The following is a 20,926-nucleotide window of genomic DNA, read 5'->3' on the forward strand; positions in this document are numbered from 1 at the left end:
GGCCCTCCTCACGACCACCTCCAGGTATTGACGACAAGCAGATTGCCACCGGCCCCAGGCTCCTCGGTATCGTCTCAGGCAGAAGGTATGGCTGTCCACCCGGAATCTGCCCCTCCAGGTGGAATCCCGCAAACTCTCCCCCCGGTTTATCGGTCTGTTTCCCATCTCCAAGGTCATTAGCCCCTCTGCTGTTCGTCTTCTGTTGCCCAGTACCCTCCGCATACATCCCACCTTTCACGTGTCCAGAGTTAAACCCATGACTCACAGCCTTTTGTCTCCTGTTTCCAGGCCCACCCCCCTCCCCCATCTCATCGAAGGCCAACCGGCGTACACGGTGAGGCGTCTCCTGAAGGTTCGACCTCAGAGCAGGGGTTTCCAGTACCTGGTTGACTGGGAGGGTTATGGCCCGTAGTGCGCGCTAATAGCGTTTCAATCGGCGATGTCACGCGCTCTGAGACCTTGAAGTAGTTGTTTCCCTTTGCTCTGCAAGGGCAGCGGCTTTTGTGGAGCGATAGGTAACTATGCTTTGTGGTAGGCAGTTGTTGAGGTGTGCAGAGGGTCCCTGGTTCGAGCCCAGGTAGGAGCGAGAAGAGGGACAAAAGCAACACTGTTACATTAGTGCCGTGACCCGGATCACTGGTTGCTGTGGAAAAGGAGGAGGTCAAAGGGGAGTGAGTGTAACTGGTGTGAAAAGGCTAGCTAGTTAGCGGGGTGCCCGCTAATAGCGTTTCAATCGGTGACGTCACTCGCTCTGAGACCTTGAAGTAGTTGTTTCCCTTGCTCTGCAAGGCCCATGGATTTTCTGGAGTGATAGGCAACCCTGCTTTGTTCCCTTTTTGGGTGCTTATTATCCACCTGTACAGTAGGTGGCGGAATGTACATGTAATTGTTGCGAACGCCATTATACCAAAGAAGAAGAAGAACCCTGTTGCGCGCACATCCTTGCGTGGTCACGCCCCCCGAGCGTACGTGCGCGCACCCTTCTATCGCGTGGTGGTGATCATCCATATTGCTGCTAGTGGTGAAGTTTAGCTTGTAATTTAGAAGTGGCTCTCGGGCGCTTTTTAAATGTTTTAATTCCACACAAACCACTCTGCGTCTTAGACTGAATGCTATTTAGTCTAGGGGTGGAGTGGAGAAAGGAGTTCATTCGAGGAATACTTCACATTTTCTTTCTTGAGTTGTAGGCGAATTTGGTGGTATCGTGAGGAAAAGGAGAAATGGCTACTCAGGTAGAGACTCTCCTACCCAACACTCCTCTTATTAAACCAGAGGAGAATGGGCATGCGAGCAAGATGATACAGCATGGAGAGGATTGTGCTGAAAAGGGTGTGAAGCAGACATGCGTTTCCGACGAGGGTAACGTTAGCAATATGAAAACAAACAACTCGGAACAGGGTGGGATTGCAACGAAGGAGCTACGCTCTAAACAGGCAAAAGAAGAGAGTAACAATCAAGAGAAAGACACCCTGGATCAAGAGAAGCACACGATTGATCAAACGGAAGACTGTTTGAAATGCAGTAAAAATGAGTTTGCTGAAGCACCCCCGCCCAAGGTGAACCCATGGACTAAGAAAAATAATGCGGTGACCGTGGTCAGCCTGAATGGACAATCACATCATGGTTTGTATTCTTCCCATAACAAAAATGTTCGTGTTGCCACTACTACTGCCTGGGTTTAGGGTGCATTCACCTGAAACACTTGAAGGCCAAGCATGATCTGTTGCTGTCAGATCTATGATAGTAGGGAGTTCCTCACAGGATAATGCTGCTTTGCAAGCTCCTATCTAGTATACCGCTCTAGATAGTCAACTGTATATATAGTAAGGCCTCAAACTATTTCTGTAATAGAGTGGATTGTAAGCTTCTTCCACGATATAATTTGAGTTAACGTTCAAAACATCGTACTCTGTCGTCTCTGACTGAGGACACCTGTTCTACAAATGCAATAAGATAAATGAAGCAGATGGCTAGAATAGGTTTTTTGACAGTGTCAGGCCTCACTAGGGTACGTTACAGGCTGAACCCAGCGAGGTTTCACATGTTGTGATATTTAAAAACCATAACGTTATCATTACACTACTGACATCGCCTGTGCAAATGAGCTTTTCTTTGCACGTCTTTATTTTTGTGCCAGCTGCGGATGAAGTGACTTGGGTTGACCATCGCTTTCCCATTACAGTTGCGTGGCTAGCTATCATAGCTGTATAGACAATGTTGGCAGTAACACGATGTCTGAACTGAATCAGCAAGGTACATTAATACCTTAGCATTGTCATAGGTGGCACGGCGCTTTAACTTTTACGATTCGACGCTAGGTAACTCATGGTAGTTACTACTTTTTTTGCCGATAATTGTGAAGCACTGTTTACAGTGACATGCTGCCAAAGGACGTTTGAAGCTCCCGTTTTAATGTGAGAAAGAGTAGCCGTCCACGCTGAACGTGAGTGCTGATGACTAACAACGTTAGCAGCTGGGCCCAGCTAACGGTAGTTAGCTAATCTTCAGGCTAGAGCTAGCTAGTTGGGTAAAGCAGGCAGCTGACGGAACCCGAATCACGTTATTTAACACTACACTTATGTCAGATAGTTTGACACTTATTCAGCGTTGGAAAATATTTGCGCGGTTTTATCTAACGGGATGAAAACCAATGTTTGTTTGTTTATGGAACGTCACGTGTTCATCCACCAAATGGCCAGGAACAATACTTTTATTTAAAATGTATGTTTAGGTCGAATTTCTAACAATTTCACCGTTCTGTCGTACAACACGGCAAGTTTTGTGTTATGATTAACCTATTGGTGGCAGATGGCTGGATCTTGAATTGTATTGCTTCCTCATGTCTACAGCCGCCACATGATCACATGTTAGCTTGATGTTAGCTTAATGTTAGCCAGTAAGTTAGTTAGCTCATTTGCTATGCTAGCTACCTATCAGCTTGGATGGAGACAACCCAATTCGTTTGTTGTGGACCAGTCGCCTAATACGTTCTATCATATCCTTCTGATAAAGAATAAATGAGACCCTAGTTTTATTACACTGACCAAAAATATAAACATAACATGTAAAGTGTTGATCTCATAAGCTGAAATAAAATATCCCAGAAATGTTCCATACACACCAAAATATAATTTCTCTCAAATGTTGTACACAATTTGAATCAGCTTCTTGATATGCCACAAGTCAGGTGGATTGTTTATCTTTAAAGGAGAAATTCTCACTAACGGAATGTCAACATGATCATTACACAGGTGCACTTTGTGCTGGGGACAATAAAAGGCCACTCTAAAATGTGCCGTTTTGTCACACAACACCATGCCACAGATGTCTTGAGATTTCAGGGAGTGCAATTAGCATGCTGACTGCCGGAATATCCACCAGAGCTGTTGCCGGAGAATTTAATGTTAATTTCTCTTCCATAAACCGCCTCCAACGTCATTTTAGGGAATTTGGCAGTACGTCCAACCGGCCTCACAACCGCCGACCACGTATAACCACGCCAGCCCAGGACCTCCACATCCAGATTTTTCACCTGTGGAATCGTCTGATACCAGTCACCCGGACAGCTGATGAAACTGGGTTTGCACAACCAAAGAATTTCTGCAGAAATGGTCATGCCAGATACTATTTTCTGAAACACCCCCCAACCGTTTTTTTTTATTTTTAAAGATGTGACCAACAGATGCATCATGTAAAATCCATAGATTAGGGCCTAATTAATTTATATTGACTGATTTCCGTACATCAAATCAAATTTGATTTCACATGCATCGAATGCAACAGGTGTAGGTAGACCTTACCGTGAAATGCTTACTGACAAGCCCAACAATGCAGTTCAAGAAAGAGTTAAGAAAATATTTACAAAATAAACTAAAATTCTAAATTTAAAATAAAAAGTAACACAATAAAAATAACGAGGCTATATACAGGGGGTAGCGGGTACCAAGTCAATGTGCTGGGGTACAGGTTAGTCGAGTTATTTTGTACATGTACAGTTTAAGTCGCAAGTTTACATACACTTATATTGGAGTCATTAAAACTTGTTTTTCAACCACTCCACACATTTCTTGTTAACAAACTATAGTTTTGGCGAGTCAGTTAGCATATCTACTTTGTGCATGACACAAGTCATTTTTCCAACAGTTGTTTACAGCAGGTTATTTAACTTATTCACTGTATCACAATTCCAGTGGGTCAGAAGTTTACATACACGAAGTTGACTGTGCCTTTAAACAGCTTGGAAAATTCCAGAAAATGATATCATGGCTTTAGAAGCTTCTGATAGGCTAATTGACATAATTTGAGTCAATTGGAGGTGTACATGTGGATGTATTTCAAGGCCTAACTTCAAACTCTGTTCATCTTTGCTTGACATCATGGGGAAATCAAAATAAATCAGGGACAAAGATCATACTTTTTGGAGAAATGTCCTCTGGTCTGATGAAACAAAAATAGAACTGTTTGGCCATAATGACCATTGTTATGTTTGGAGGAAAAAGGGAGAGGCTTGCAAGCCAAAGAACACCATCCCAACTGTCAATCACGAGGGTGTCAGCATCATGTTGTGGGGGTGCTTTACTGCAGGAGGGACTGGTGCACTTCACAAAACAGATGGCATCATGAGGCGGGAAAAAATTATGTGGATATATTGAAGCAACATCTCAAGACATTAGCCAGGAAGTTAAAGCTTGGTCTCAAATGCGTCTTCCAAATGGACAATGACCAAGCATTCTTCCAAAGTTGTGTCAAAATGGATTAAGGACAACAAAGTCAAAGTATTGGAGTTGCCATCACAAAGCCCTGACCTCAATCCTACAGAGAATTTGTGGGCAGAACTGAAAATGGGTTTGCGAGCAATTAGGCCTACAAACCTGACTCTCTCAGGAGGAATGGGCCGAAATTCACCCAACATATTGTGGGAAGCTTGTGGAAGGCTACCCGAAACGTTTGATCCAAGTTAAACAACTTTAAGGTAATGCTACACTCAATTAGTATGTAAACCTCTGACCCACTGGGAATGTGATGAAAGAAAGAAATTCTGAAATAAATCATTTTCGCAACTATTATTCTGACATTTCACATTCTTAAAATAAAGTGGTGGTCCTAACTGACCTAAGACAGGGAATTTTACTAGGTTTGAATGTCAGGAATTGTGAAACTGAGTTTAAATGTATTTGGCTAAGGTGTATGTAAACTTCCGACTTCAACTGTATGTAGCGGTAAAGTGACTGCATAGATAATAAACGGTGAGTAGCAGCAGTGTAAAAACAAATGGAGTGGGGTGTCAATGTAAATTGTCTGCTGGCCATTTGATTAATTGTTCAGCAGTCTTATGGCTTAGGGGTAGATGCTGTTAAGGAGACCTTTGATTCTAGACTTGGCTTTCCGGTACCGCTTGCTGTACATTAGCAGAGAGAACAGTCTATGACTGGGGTGACTGGAGTCTTTGACAATTTTTTTTATATGAGCTGTAACTCAGTAAAGTCTTTGAAATTGTTACATGTTGTGTTTATTTTTGTTCAGTGTAGTTGGTTACCTTGCTAGCAAGTTCAGTGTTATCTGTGTCACTGTGTTTGACACAGATTGTGAGGAGAGCAGTGTAAAATTTGATGTGCAGTTCGCAAACTATTCATTCTTTTTGAACAAGTCTTTTAATTAAACATTTTTTGTATGGACTCCAGTCATAAGTTTTTCTGAGTGACTCGTTCATTTAAGCCGTTAATTTGATCTGCTAATGCTGTCCGCAATGAGTCCTACAGCAGGATTAATACATGCTCCTCACACTCAGCGGCTCCAGAGACGTCCTCTGACCACCAACTTTCTGGAAAATCATGAAAGGAGAGAAGAGAAAAAAATACATGTTTAGAACTGATAATTGATAGCATGGTGCAAGAATGAATGAAATTAATTTATTATTGAATGTTCCGATGGACACATCTTTAAAGAACCAAAACATACAAAGCCTCTGCTCAACAAACTCGAGAACGAGTTGTTTGTGGGGGCTGCACTTCGTGAACAACATTGTACTTATCACCCTCACGGCAGCCAAACAAGGCCTTCCGCCAGGAGTTGTTTACAATCTAGTCTGGTTTCGGCCATAACTAGACCTTGTTTCAAATGTATCAAGAAATGATCTGATTTGTATGCCTAGCAAACAACAAATGTACATTGTTTGAAGCACCCTTTACAAGTCTGTCACATATGACAGCTCAGACCAGTATGATGTAGCACTGTGGTAGTCGCTCTCACTACACTGGAAGTTAATAGGTGCACAACGGTGCTGTTGCCACTTTGCTTCTTAATATAAATCTACTAGGATTCTATAATTAAACTATTAGCTTGTTTCTTACATCAGCAAACAGCTAGTTTGTCTTTCCTTAGCAAGTTGTTCCTAAATCTTGTTAGCTGCTGATTGTTAGATGCTAATTGCTAGATAGCTAATAAATGTACTGAGTAAGAGCAAGCGTAATTTAGCTTTTCAGCCTGATAATACCAGTGATGGTGTAGACCTTAATCAGCATGTTTCTGCAACAGTATTTTCTAAATCAAAGAGGTAAACGCAAAGCAAGAATATGTTAGCTACATGAAGTAGCTAAGAGAACATTCAATGTAGCCAAAGATTTTTAGGGCCCCCTAGGAAATACCTATCAACACTTTAGTTCCTACCCTGTCACAATAACTCCTCCCTGGCATTTTCATTTGTTGTCATGTCAAACAACACTGTATTTAAAGTGCCCACCATTATATTGTAACTACACTGCTCAAAAAAATAAAGGGAACACTTAAACAACACAATGTAACTCCAAGTCAATGACACTTCTGTGAAATCAAACTGTCCACTTAGGAAGCAACACTGATTGACAATAAATGTCACATGCTGTTGTGCAAATGGAATAGACAACAGGTGGAAATTATAGGCAATTAGCAAGACACCCCCAATAAAGGAGTGGTTCTGCAGGTGGGGACCACAGACCACTTCTCAGTTCCTATGCTTCCTGGCTGATTTCGTCACTTTTGAATTCTGGCGGTGCTTTCACTCTAGTGGTAGCATGAGACGGAGTCTACAACCCACACAAGTGGCTCAGGTAGTTCAGCTCATCCAGGATGGCACATCAATGTGAGCTGTGGCAAGAAGGTTTGCTGTGTCTGTCAGCGTAGTGTCCAGAGCATGGAGGCGCTACCAGGAGACAGGCCAGTACATCAGGAGACGTGGAGGAGGCCGTAGGAGGGCAACAACCCAGCAGCATGACCGCTATCTCCGCCTTTGTGCAAGGAGGAGCAGGAGAAGCACTGCCAGAGCCCTGCAAAATGACCTCCAGCAGGCCACAAATGTGCATGTGTCTGCTCAAACGGTCAGAAACAGACTCCATGAGGGTGGTATGAGGGCCCGACGTCCACAGGTGGGGGTTGTGCTTACAGCCCAACACCGTGCAGGACGTTTGGCATTTGCCAGAGAACACCAAGATTGGCAAATTTGCCACTGGCGCCCTGTGCTCTTCACAGATGAAAGCAGGTTCACACTGAGCACGTGACAGAGTCTGGAGACACCGTGGAGAACATTCTGCTGCCTGCAACATCCTCCAGCATGACCGGTTTGGCGGTGGGTCAGTCATGGTGTAGGGTGGCATTTCTTTGGGGGGCCGCACAGCCCTCCATGTGCTCGCCAGAGGTAGCCTGACTGCCATTAGGTACCGAGATGAGATCCTCAGACCCCTTGTGAGACCATATGCTGGTGCGGTTGGCCCTGGGTTCCTCCTAATGCAAGACAATGCTAGACCTCATGTGGCTGGAGTGTGTCAGCAGTTCCTGCAAGAGGAAGGCATTGATGCTATGGACTGGCCCACCCGTTCCCCAGACCTGAATCCAATTGAGCACATCTGGGACATCATGTCTTGCTCCATCCACCAACGCCACGTTGCACCACAGACTGTCCAGGAGTTGGCCGATGCTTTAGTCCAGGTCTGGGAGGAGATCCCTCAGGAGACCATCCGCCACCTCATCAGGAGCATGCCCAGGCGTTGTAGGGAGATCGTACAGGCACGTGGAGGCCACACACACTACTGAGCCTCATTTTAAGGACATTACATCAAAGTTGGATCAGCCTGTAGTGTGGTTTTCCACTTTAATTTTGAGTGTGACTCCAAATCCAGACCTCCATGGGTTGATAAATTGGATTTCCATTGATTATTTTTGTGTGATTTTGTTGTCAGCACATTCAACTATATAAAGAAAAAAGTATTTAATAAGATTATTTCTTTCATTCAGATCTAGGATGTGTTGTTTAAGTGTTCCCTTTATTTTTTTGAGCAGTATATATAATTACAATAGACATTCTATTTCCATGATTTCAACAGTTAACCCAAGTGTGTTGCTCTAAATCGCAAGTCAAATTGCAACGTGGTTAAAAATAAGGCCCAGATTGCTTGCCAATATCGTGTAGCCCTACGTAGTAGTGTAGAAATTATCTCATATGAAGAAATTGAAAATGATGACTTTTTGGTTTAAACATTTTTTTTGATGGTATTATGTTTTTTAATAACAATAGTTCTACATTTGCTTTATGAGAAGTGTGTGACCCTAGGGTGGCAACACATACATTAAGTTATTTCAATTGGTCTTTCTCCATTCTGATTATTTTATACTGTTACATTTTTCAAATACCTTGATATATTATTTTGGACATATCGTCCAGCCCTAATACTGGCCATTGTCATAACGCAGGATGATGTCTTCTCTCGAATGAGCCATTGATCATATTTTTGCGATAATCCTACCTTGAGAAATATGTAATTTGTCTCTAATCCAGGGTGCATTGCAAGGCTCCCATTGCCAGAGATGTTATAAAAAGGAATTCAATGAATGAATAATAACGCCCCACCCAGCAGACTGTCGACCAATCATGTACAGGTTGTCATGTTGCGTCACGCGGTTGCTAAACTAATCGTCTCGCAATCCCTTCTTAAAGTCAGTGTATATGTCGAGAAACTTGCCTATTTTCCTCAAGTTCGTAATGTCGCGATTCCAAAGGTATACGATACTAGATAGCAAGTTCATTATCTCAGAAAAGATTTGTAATGTTGTTCCACTTGTTGACACAATTCGTGCTAATGTTGGGACAAGAGCGCTCCTTGTCCCAGAACGCACTGCGCGGCCCATTGACATAGCATGGGCAACGTTTCCCCATCTCAAAAGTGTATCTGCCGTTGCGAATGTTAGGCTCCACTCTGTGAGGCACATCGATCTGCAGGTTGAACATGAGATTGTAGACTCCTATATTGATAGTAGAGGTTGACCGATTGACTTTTCAATACCGATACCAATTTATTGGAGGACCCAAAAAAGCCGATACCGATTAATCTGCCGAAATGTTTATTTATTTTTATTTTTTTTATTTTTTTTACATTTATTTATTTTTTAAACATTTTGTTTATTTGTAATAATGACAATTACAACAATACTAAATGAACTTTTTTATTTTAACTTAATATAATACATCAATAAAATCAATTTAGCCTCAAATAAATAATGAAACATGTTCAATTTGGTTTAACCTCTTACATCTAGACGTTCCGCTAGCGGAACACCTGCTCCAATATCCAATGATAGGCGTGGCGCGAATTACAAATTCCTCAAAAATACAAAAACTTCAATTTTTCAAACATATGACTATTTCACAGCATTTTAAAGACAAGACTCTCCTTTATCTAACCACACTGTCCGATTTCAAAAAGGCTTTACAGCGAAAGCAAAACATTAGATTATGTCAGCAGAGTACCAAGCCAGAAATAATCAGACGCCCATTTTTCAAGCTAGCATATAATGTCACAAAAACCCAGAAGACAGCTAAATGCAGCACTAACCTTTGATGATCTTCATCAGATGACACACCTAGGACATTGTTATACAATACATGCATGTTTTGTTCAATCAAGTTCATATTTATATCAAAAACCAGCTTTTTACATTAGCATGTGACGTTCAGAACTAGCATACCCCCCGCAAACTTCCGGAGGAATTTGCTAACAATTTACTAACTTACTCACGATAAACGTTCACAAAAAGCATAACAATTATTTTAAGAATTTTAGATACAGAACTCCTCTATGCACTCGATATGTCCGATTTTAAAATAGCTTTTTGGTGAAAGCACATTTTGCAATATTCTAAGTACATAGCCCAGCCATCACGGGCTAGCTATTTAGACACCCGGCAAGTTTAGCCTTCACCAAAATCAGATTTACTATAACAAAAATGTTATTACCTTTGTTGTCTTCGTCAGAATGCACTCCCAGGACTGCTACTTCAATAACAAATGTTGGTTTGGTCCAAAATAATCCATCGTTATATCCGAATAGCGGCGTTTTGTTTGTGCGTTCCAGAAACTATCCGAAATGGTAAATCAGGGTCGTGCGCATGGCGCAATTCGTGACAAAAAAATTCGAAATATTCCATTACCGTACTTCGAAGCATGTCAACCGCTGTTTAAAATAAATTTTTATGCAATTTATCTCGTAAAAAAGCTATAATATTCCGACCGGGAATCTCCTTTTCGGCAAACAGAGGAAAAATCACAAAGACAGGGGCGGCCAGGGCACGCGCCTAAGCCCACAGTCCCTTGATCGGCCACTTGAGAAAGGCGATAATGTGTTTCAGCCTGGGGCTGGGATGACGACATTCAGGTTTTTCCCGGGCTCTGAGCGCCCATGGAAGACGTAGGAAGTGTCACGTTAGAGCAGAGATCCTTTGTAAAAGATAGAGATGGCAAAGAAGTTCAAGAAATGGTCAGACAGGCCACTTCCTGTAAAGGAATCTCTCAGGTTTTGACCTGCCATTTGAGTTCTGTTATACTCACAGACACCATTCAAACAGTTTTAGAAACTTTAGGGTGTTTTCTATCCAAAGCCAATAATTATATGCATATTCTAGTTACTGGGCAGGAGTAGTAACCAGATTAAATCGGGTACGTTTTTTATCCAGCCGTGAAAATACTGCCCCCTAGCCATAACAGGTTAACCTCTCTGGGCTAGGTGGGACGTTTGCGTCCCACCCTAGTCAACAGCCAGTGGATTCACGTGGCGCGAAATACAAATACCTCAAATACTATAACTTCAATTTCTCAAACATATGACTAGTTTACACCATTTTAAAGACAAGACTCTCGTTAATCTAACCACATTGTCTGATTTCAAAAAGGCTTTACAGCGAAAGCAAAACATTAGATTATGTCAGGAGAGTACCCTGCCAAAAATAATCACACAGCCATTTTCAAAGCAAGCATATATGTCACCAAATCCACAGCTAAATACAGCACTAACCTTTGATGATCTTCATCAGATGACACTCCTAGGACATTATGTTATACAATACATGCATGTTTTGTTCAATCAAGTTCATATTTATATCAAAAAACTGCTTTTTACATTAGCATGTGATGTTCAGAACTAGCATACCCACCGAAAACTTCCAGTGAATTTACTAAATTACTCATGATAAACGTTGACAAAATACATAACAATTATTTTAAGAATTATAGATACAGAACTCCTTTTTGCAAATGCTATGTCAGATTTTAAAATAGCTTTTCGGCGAAAGCACATTTTGCAATATTCTTAGTACATTGCTCGGCCATCATAGGCTAGCTAATTTGACACCCACCAAGTTTGGGGCTCACCAAAGTCAGATTTACTATAAGAAAAATTGGATTACCTTTGCTGTTCTTTGTCAGAATGCACTCCCAGGATTTCTACTTCAACAACAAATGTTGTTTTGGTTCCAAATAATCCATAGTTGTATCCAAATACCTCCGTTTTGTTCATGCGTTCAGGTCACTATCCGAAGGGTAACGCGCGAGCGCATTTCGTGACAAAAAAAATCGAAATATTCCATTACCGTACTTCGAAGCATGTGAAACGCTATTTAAAATAAATTTTTATGCCATTTTTCTCGTAAAATAGCGATAATATTCCAACCGGGCAACGTTGTATTCATTCAAAGGCTGAAAGAAAAAAATTGAGATGTCTCGTGAACCCGCATCTGTCTCACTGTCCCCAGGCTGACCACTTACAAACTCTGCTGCTGTACTTTGCCCAGAGACAGCAGACACCCCATTCCACTTTCTGGCGGCTTTAGAGAGCCAATGGAAGCCTAGAAAGTGTCACGTTACAGCACAGATGCTGTATTTTTGATAGAGATGCAACAGAAGGACAACAAATGGTCAGACAGGGCACTTCCTGCATGGAATCTTCTCAGGTTTTGGCCTGCCATATGAGTTCTGTTATACTCAGACACCATTCAAACAGTTTTGGAAATTTTCAGGTGTTTTCTATCCAAATCTACTAATTATATGCGTATTCTCATTTCTGGGCAAGAGTAGTAACCAGTTTAAATCGGGTACGTTTTTTTATCCGGCCGTGAAAATACTGCCCCCTAGCCCCAACAGGTTAAATAATGCAAAAACAAAGTGTTGGAGAAGATAGTAAAAGTGCAATATGTGCCATGTAAAAAAACTAACGTTTAATTTCCTTGCTCACAACATGAGAACATATGAAAGCTGGTGGTTCCTTTTAACCTCTATGGGCTAGGTGGGACGCTTGCAATACTAACAGGTTAACCTGTTTAGGATAGGGGGCAGTATTTTCACGGCCGGATAAAAAAACGTACCCTATTTAATCTGGTTATTACTCCTGCCCAGAAACTAGAATATGCATATAATTATTTTATTTGGATAGAAAACACCCTAAAGTTTCTAAAACTGTTTGAATGGTGTCTGTGAGTATAACAGAACTCATATGGCAGGCCAAAACCTGAGAAGATTCCATACAGGAAGTGCCCTCTCTGACCATTTCTTGGCCTTCTATAGCCTCTTTATGGAAAATAGAGGATCTCTGCTGTAACGTGACATGTTCTAAGGCTCCCATAGGCTCTCAGAAGGCGCCAGAACGGGGAATGATGTCTCTGCGGTTCCTGGGCGAGAAACAGTAGGGGTTTTGGAAAGTTGTCGATCTGAGAACAATGACACGGGTGCGCGCGTGCATGTGAAGACTCCATTTTCTATTTTCAGTGTTTGAACGAAAACAAGGTCTCCCGGTCGGAATATTATCGCTATTTTATGAGAAAAATCGCATAAAAATTGATTTTAAACAGCGTTTGACATGCTTCGAAGTACGGTAATGGAATATTTTGAATTTTTTTGTCACGATATGCGCTGGCGCGTCACCCTTCTGATAGTGTCTTGAACGCAAGAACAAACGCAGCTATTTGGATATAACTATGGATTATTTGGAACCAATACAACATTGGGTGTTGAAGTAGAAGTCCTGGGAGTGCATTCTGATGAAGAACAGCAAAGGTAATCCAATTTTTCTTATAGTAAATCTGAGTTTGGTGAGTTCCAAATTTGGTGGGTGTCAAAATAGCTAGCCATGATGGCCGGGCTATCTACTCAGAATATTGCAAAATGTGCTTTCACCGAAAAGCTATTTTAAAATCGGACACCGCGATTGCATAAAGGAGTTCTGTATCTATAATTCTTAAAATAATGTTTTTTGTGAACGTTTATCGTGAGTAATTTAGTAAATTCACCGGAAGTTTCGGTGGGTATGCTAGTTCTGAACGTCACATGCTAATGTAAAAAGCTGGTTTTTGATATAAATATGAACTTGATTGAACAAAACATGCATGTATTGTATAACATAATGTCCTAGGAGTGTCATCTGATTAAGATCATCAAAGGTTAGTGCTGCATTTAGCTGTGGTTTTGGTTTTTGTGACATTATATGCTAGCTTGAAAAATGGGTGTGTGATTATTTCTGGCCGGGTACTCTCCTGACATAATCTAATGTTTTGCTTTCGTTGTAAAGCCTTTTTGAAATTGGACAATGTGGTTAGATAAAGGAGAGTCTTGTCTTTAAAATGGTGTAAAATAGTCATATGTTTGAAAAATTGAAGTTTTTGGATTTCTGAGGTGTTTGTAATTCGTGCCACGCTCTCATTGGATATTGGCGAGGCGTTCCGCTAGCGGCACATCTAGATGTAAGAGGTTTTAACATGAGTCTTCAATATTCCCAGGTAAGAAGTTTTAGGTTGTAGTTATTATAGGAAATATAGGACTATTTCTCTCTATACGATTTGTATTTCATATACCTTTGACTATTGGATGTTCTTATAGGCACTTTAGTATTGCCAGTGTAACAGTATAGCTTCCGTCCTTCTCCTCGCCCCTACCTGGGCTCGAACCAGGAACACTTCGACAACAGCCACCCTCGAAGCATTGTTACCCATCGCTCCACAAAAGCCGTGGCACTTGCAAAGCAAAGGGGAACAACTACTTCAAGGTCTCAGAGCGAGTGACGTCCCCGATTGAAACGCTGTTAGCGCGCACCCCGTGAACTAGCTAGCCGTTTCACATCGGTTACACCAGCCTAATCTCGGGAGTTGATAGGCTTGAAGTCATAAACAGCTCAATGCTTGTAGCACAGCTAAGAGCTGCTGGCAAACGCACGGAAGTGCTGTTTGAATTAATGCTTACGAGCCTGCTGCTGCCTACCACCGCTCAGACTGCTCTATCAAATATCAAATCCTAGACTTAATTATAACATAATAACACACAGAAATACCAGCCGTAGGTCATTAATATGGTCATATCTGGAAACTATAATTTTGAAAACAAAACGTTTATTTTTTCAGTGAAATACGGAACCGTTCCATATTTTATCTAACGGGTGGCATCCATAAGTTTAAATGTTCCTGTTACATTGCACAACCTTCAATGTTATGTCATAATTACGTACAATTCTGGCAAATTAGTTCGCAACGAGCCAGGCGACCCAAACTGTTGGATATACCCTGACTCTGCGTGTATTGAACGCAAGTGAAGTGACACAATTTCCCTAGTTAAAATAAATTCATGTTAGCGGGCAAGATTAACTAAATATGCAGGTTTAAAAATATATACTTGTGTATTGATTTTAAGAAAGGCGTTGATGTTTATGGTTAGGTACACATTGGTGCAACGACAGTGCTTTGTTTCGCAAATGTGCTTGTTAAATCACCGTTTGGCGAAGTAGGCTATGATAAATGAATAGGCACCGTTCGATTATATGCAACGCAGGACAAGCTAGATCACTACACATGGTTGATGATATTACTAGTTTAACTAGTGATTATGTTAATATTGATCGTTTTTTACAAGATAAGTTTAATGCTTGCTAGCACCTTACCTTGGCTCCTTGCTGCAGTCGCATAACAGGTAGACAGCCTGTCACGCAGACTCCTCGTGGAGTGCAATGTAATCGCCGATGATCGTGTGTCCAAAAATGCCGATTACCGATTGTTATGAAAACTTGAAATCGGCCCTAATAAATTGGCCATTCCGATTTTAATCGGTCGACCTCTAATTGATAGCTGTAAAATTGCCTAAACAAACTACACTAACTAGCAACTTTACAAGATGATATTGTCTGGTATTATTCTGTGTAGTTACATTTTCTAGCTAGCCAGCCAGCCCACAGGGAGAGCATTACATTATGGGTTTTGTAGTCGACTTGAGCTGCAACAGATTTCCACAAGTAAAAAATAAATAAGCCAAGCATCTCACACGTATTCTCCCTTTCCCCTCCATGTATCACTCACTCAATTGCGTACCGACCCCTCCCTCTACACACGTGTGCTTAGTGCGCATACAATCATCATTAGGCTTACAGAAATAAATGCGTATACAAACGTATTGTAACGACCCTGGGTTCATAAGCGCGGATATCGACTCTGCCGCTCGAGCATGCTTTTGCGGCACAGACGTTAGCGCGCTGGACTTCGGGCTAGAAGGTCGAGGGTTCGAGACCTGCTCTCTGCCTGTTTCATTACAGTATCTAACTGATGGGATACCCAAGCTACATTCCTTGCCAAATGACGACAGTTTTATTACAAATTCAAAATAGACTGCTTGAATGAAGTAGGGAAATATGTGTTACCACGACCTGCAGTTTTGGAATAATTGCGTCCCGTCTATTTTCAGCTTAGGCTACTTTGCAGGTGTCACTAGTTACCACAGCCACAATGTCAAAATGATAACAACAGAAATGTGCTTTTGGGTCTTAATTTAGGATTAGACAAAAGGTTAGCAGTATGGTTAGGGGTAACGGTTAGGTTTAAAATCCGATTTGAGCAAGATAAATGTTAATAATAAGCAGGGTTTGTAACTTTGTTGCTGTGGTAACTAGTGAAGACCCTACTTTACGAACTGCTAGTGCCATTTTGAATTGTTTAGCCCAGGCCAGTGGTTCCCAAACTTTTTATAGTCCCGTACCCCTTCAAACAGTCAACCTCCAGCTGCGTACCAGGGTCAGCGCACTCTCAAATGTTGTTTTTTGCCATCACTTCGTGGGAAGTGACAAAGAGCTGTAATAGGACCAGGGCACAAATACTAATGAATAATTTTGCTCTTAGCAATCTTACATATAAAACCTTATTTGTTCATCAAAAATTGTGAATAACTCACCACAGGTTAATGAGAAGGGTGTGCTTGAAAGGATGCACATAACTCTGCAATGTTGGGTTGTATTGGAGAGAGTCTGTCTTAAATAATTTTCCACACACAGTCTGTGCCTGTATTTAGTTTTCATGCTAGTGAGGGCTGAGAATCCACTCTCACGTAGGTACATGGTTGCAAAGGGCATCAATGTCTTAACAGCGCGATTTACCAAGGCAAGAAACTCTAAGGGCAGCCCAATCCATAAATCTGGCAGTGGCTTCTGATTAAATGACATTTTCACAGAACCGCCTGTTGCAATTTCTGTCATGTTCAGATATCGGTAAGTAGACAGGAGGCAGGGCATGAAGGGATAACGAATCCAGTTGTTTGTTATCAGTTTCGGGAAAGCACCTGCGTAATTGCACACCCAGTTTACTCACGTGCTTCGCTATATCACATTTGACATTGTCCGTAAGCTTGTTCATTTGCACACAAAAAATCATACAATGATGGAAAGACCTGCGTGTTGTCCTTGTTAATGCAGACAGAAAAGAGCTTCAACTTCTTAATCATAGCCTCAATTTTGTCCCGCACATTGAATATAGTTGCAGAGAGTCCCTGTAATCCTAGATTCAGATCATCCAGGCGAGACAAAACATCACCCAGATAGGCCAGTCGTGTGAGAAACTCATCATGCAAGCGGTCAGACAAGTGAAAATTATATTTAGTAAAGATAACTTGAAGCTTGTTTCTCAATTTAAAAAAAAAACGTTTCAATACTTTGCCCCTTGATAACCAGCGCACTTCTGTATGTTGTAAAAGAGTTACATGGTCGCTGCCCATATCATTGTGTAATGCAGAAAATACATGCGTTCAGGGGCCTTGCTTTAACATAAAGCAAGGCCCCTCTTACACAAAACGTCTTTCAAGCTGTCAGGCATTCCCTTGGCAGCAAGAGCCTCTCAGTGGATGCTGCAGTGTACCCAGGTGGCGTCGGGAGCAACTGCTTACACGCGCGTTACCACTCCACTATGTCTCCCTGTCATGGCTTTTGCGCCATCAGTACAGATACCAACACATCTTGACCACCAAAGTCCATTTGATGCAACAAAACTGTCCAGTACTTTAAAAATATCCTCTCATGTCCTGGTTTGCAGAAGGATGTCTTCCTTAATTGACCCCCCCATAAACGTAACGGACATATACCAGGAGCTGTGCCAGGCCCACCACGTCTGTTGACTTATCCAGCTGTAAAACACAGAATTCACTGGCTTGTATAATTGTTTCAAAACATGTCACTGATGCGTCGTGAAAGTGTTGTTTGATGAAGGCATTGTCTGTATAGCTTTTTTGGCCTTTTCCCCCAGCGTTGTCCCAGCCATATCTGCGGCAGCAGGAAGAATTAAGTCTTTGACAATGGTATGGGGCTTGCCTGTCCTAGCCACTCGGTAGCTCACCATATAAGACACTTCTAGCCCCTTCTTATTAATGGTATCTGTTGCTTTTGTACATGTCTTACTACTCGAAAGTCGAGTGCCTTATTTTTCACATTGTCATGTTTCTAAATGTATGCACAAGAGGGAAGGTTTCCCGCGAGAGAGTAACGGTTAATGTGATTGGATGTTAATTATTTGACTAGGCTACCTGTATTTGACGTTGTTGTTATTTCACTGAACACTAGATGGTTTAATTTTATTTTTGGCAGTGAAACGAGGCTACTCAGGCGAGGGGGGAAAAAACGTACCCTAATGTATAGCCCGAATTTTTCTTTAAAAATATATCTTTTTTTTTGCCTTTTATGAATGTGTTATTCAATGCGCTTGTCTGGGCTATAGTAGTAAAAGCCAAATTATTTTTTGATACCTACAATTAAAAATGATATGGCTAAATGAACCATAGTAGACCATCTTAAAACAATTCCATATAGACTTTTAAGAATGAACAAAACAAGGCTATGCTGTTGCTTAGGCTTCTACAAGCAAGCGCCACTGCTGATCTTACTACCTTTTTGAAGATTGTGTTCCACTATATAATATAACCAGTTAATATTACGATTTCAATAAATTCATCTTAAATGGCACTTCTCTTTTTTAATCAACTAAATATACACCTGGCCAAAAGTATGTGGACACCTGCTCGTTGAACATCGCATTCCAAGATCATGGGCCTTAATATGGAGTTAGTCCCCCCCACTTTTCTGCTATAACAGCCAGCACTCTTCTGGGAAGGCTTTCCACTAGATGTTGGAACATTGCTGAGGGGACTTGCTTCCATTCAGCCATGAACATTATTGAGGTCGGGCACTGATGTTGGGCGATTAGACCCAGCTTGCAGTCGGTGTTGGAATTCATCCCAAAGGTGTTGCGCATGGTGATGTTCGGCTTGTGTGCGGCTGCTCGACCATGGAAACCGATTTAATGAAGCTCCTGATGAACAGTTCTTGTGCTGATGTTGCTTGCAGAGGCAGTTTGTAACTCTGTAGCAAATGTTGCAACGAAGGACAGATGATTTTTACGAACTTCAGCACTCGGCAGTCCCGTTCTGTGAGCTTTTGTGGCTTACCACTTCGCTGCTGAGCTGTTGTTGCTCCTAGACATTTCCACTTCACAATAACAAGGCTTATAGTTGACCGGGGAACCTCTAGCAGGGCAGGAATTTTACCAACTGACTTCTTGGAAAGGTGGCATCCTATGACCGTGCCATGTTGAAAGTCACTGAGATCTTCAGTAAAGCCATTCTACTGCCAATGTTTGTCTATGGAGATTGCATGGCTGTGTGCTCGATTTTATACACCTTTCAGCAACTCGTGTGGCTGAAATGGCCAAATCCACTAATTTGAAAGGGTGTCCCCATACCTTTGTATATAGTGTATGTGAGGCAATTAGGATTTGTTATCTGTAATAGTTATGATAAATTAGGCAGTGTTGCGCACTGTTGGCATATAGATAAACGTGAACTTATTTTTCCAGTGTGGGCCTGTTTTTATTAGAGTACTGAAAAACAATCAGGCGAGGCCACGAACAATAAAATAATGTCATGCCCATCCCTAGACTGTAGGCTGCAGTAAAGTTACAACTGTGATCCTCTTCTTTTGGCTTTTTATTTTTGCCATGAAGTGTTTACTATATGCTGTAACAGCTGTTCGTTTTAAACCCAGCAGCACAGCTTTGAAGGGGTTCTTCTCAGTGATGGGGAAGACATTAGCTGGGTCTAGGTTTGTGGTGGAATAGGCAATTCTTTCACGTCAATTTAAATTTTTCTCCCAAAGCATAATGCTCTTGACCAGACGGTGATATGCACTATGCAGCTCTAATCATTAGTTTAGAAAGCTACTTTTTGGTTCACTGAGGTACTTGCTTAGTATAGCAAAAAGCTAAACTCTGGGTAGTGAAGTCCTCCCTTCCTCTCTCTCAGCTGTTTATATCAGCCCGTCTACCCAGGTCTCTCAGCGCCTCTATTACATTCTTTGGGGAGAACCCTGCACTAGTGTACCTGTAGACTTCCAGCCATTGCGCTAATGCTAGTTAGCATTGGCTCGTGAAATTACCTAGTTCCTTCATACTGCCCGCAGAGACATAAACATGGTATCCACGAGTTCCAGAATCTTGCAATATCCCTTTAAAGAGTTGCATCTGTTTTGGGCTCAGCGACACGGACACATCCCAGTGAAAGCACACTGTTCTTCAGATGGGAGTGCTGGCCTATGTCTAGGGTGTGTATTGCTGTCGCCTCAGGCAGAGGCACAGTGACCTCTTTCCTGCTCAGCCAGCACTCCAGTGTTTGAGCTTGTTACTCAGCTGGTGATGTCACCCTACGGATCATGTGACGCTAGTGAGTGTCTTCGAGATGTGTGTGAGAGAGGGAGGGAGTGTGAATGGCTGCTGCTGTCTTTTCCTCCATGTTTGGTTCTCACTGACCTCGGCTGTCATGGTGTTGCAGCAGCTCTGCTCCTTAGATCTAATCTAGGACACTACTGTCTGTTGAAATGCCTTAGATGCAGCCCGCTACAGACTGCTTTCTATTTCAGTTGATTCAGTTGATCTTCCCCCGAGCCCAGTTCTTGTGCAGCTTCTGTCAGAATAAGTGCTGATAGACAAAACAACATTTCTTTGATGTCTTTCATGTCTGATGCGGTTGGTAGTGTTGAGAATTTAGCAATCATGTCTCACATGCTCTAATTAAGCTCTGACATATCCCATTTCTAGGTTGCTTGCTTTGCTCATGTCTTGGTTGCATTTCTTACATTGGCTAGCTACAACACGGAGTGCAGTACATTGGCAGTGGCCCTATTCGTTCTCTCTGTCTGGTGGCTCTCTGCTCATTAATGGGGTTTGATTTAATATTGCCCCCTGGTACAGTGTTATAGACCTTTGTGCCTACGTGGCACAATGCTTATTCATAGCCCCCATATCCTGTGGGATATTTTTTGTTGCTGATTTCAGGTTATTCCTCTGAGAA

At 41.8% G+C, this 20,926-nt stretch overlaps 1 protein-coding gene across 5 annotated transcripts in view; it reads left to right on the plus strand.

Annotated features, from left to right (window-relative positions):
• Positions 1 to 970: 970 nt before the first annotated feature.
• Positions 971 to 20,926, plus strand: part of LOC106560735 (La ribonucleoprotein 1, translational regulator) — a 116,609-nt gene continuing 96,653 nt past the window's right edge. For 4 of the 5 annotated variants that reach the window (XM_014123919.3, XM_014123921.3, XM_014123922.3 and 1 more), the window contains exon 1: positions 972 to 1,623. In XM_014123919.3, the coding sequence (XP_013979394.2) occupies positions 1,221 to 1,623 (403 nt within the window). In that variant the 5' untranslated portion in view covers positions 972 to 1,220. Of the gene's footprint in view, positions 1,624 to 20,926 lie in introns of all 5 variants that reach the window. The other variant, XM_014123920.3, reaches the window with a different exon arrangement.

This window comes from Salmo salar, chromosome 10 (assembly GCF_965601325.2).
Source record: "Salmo salar chromosome 10, fSalSal1, whole genome shotgun sequence".
Taxonomy (NCBI): domain Eukaryota; kingdom Metazoa; phylum Chordata; class Actinopteri; order Salmoniformes; family Salmonidae; genus Salmo; species Salmo salar.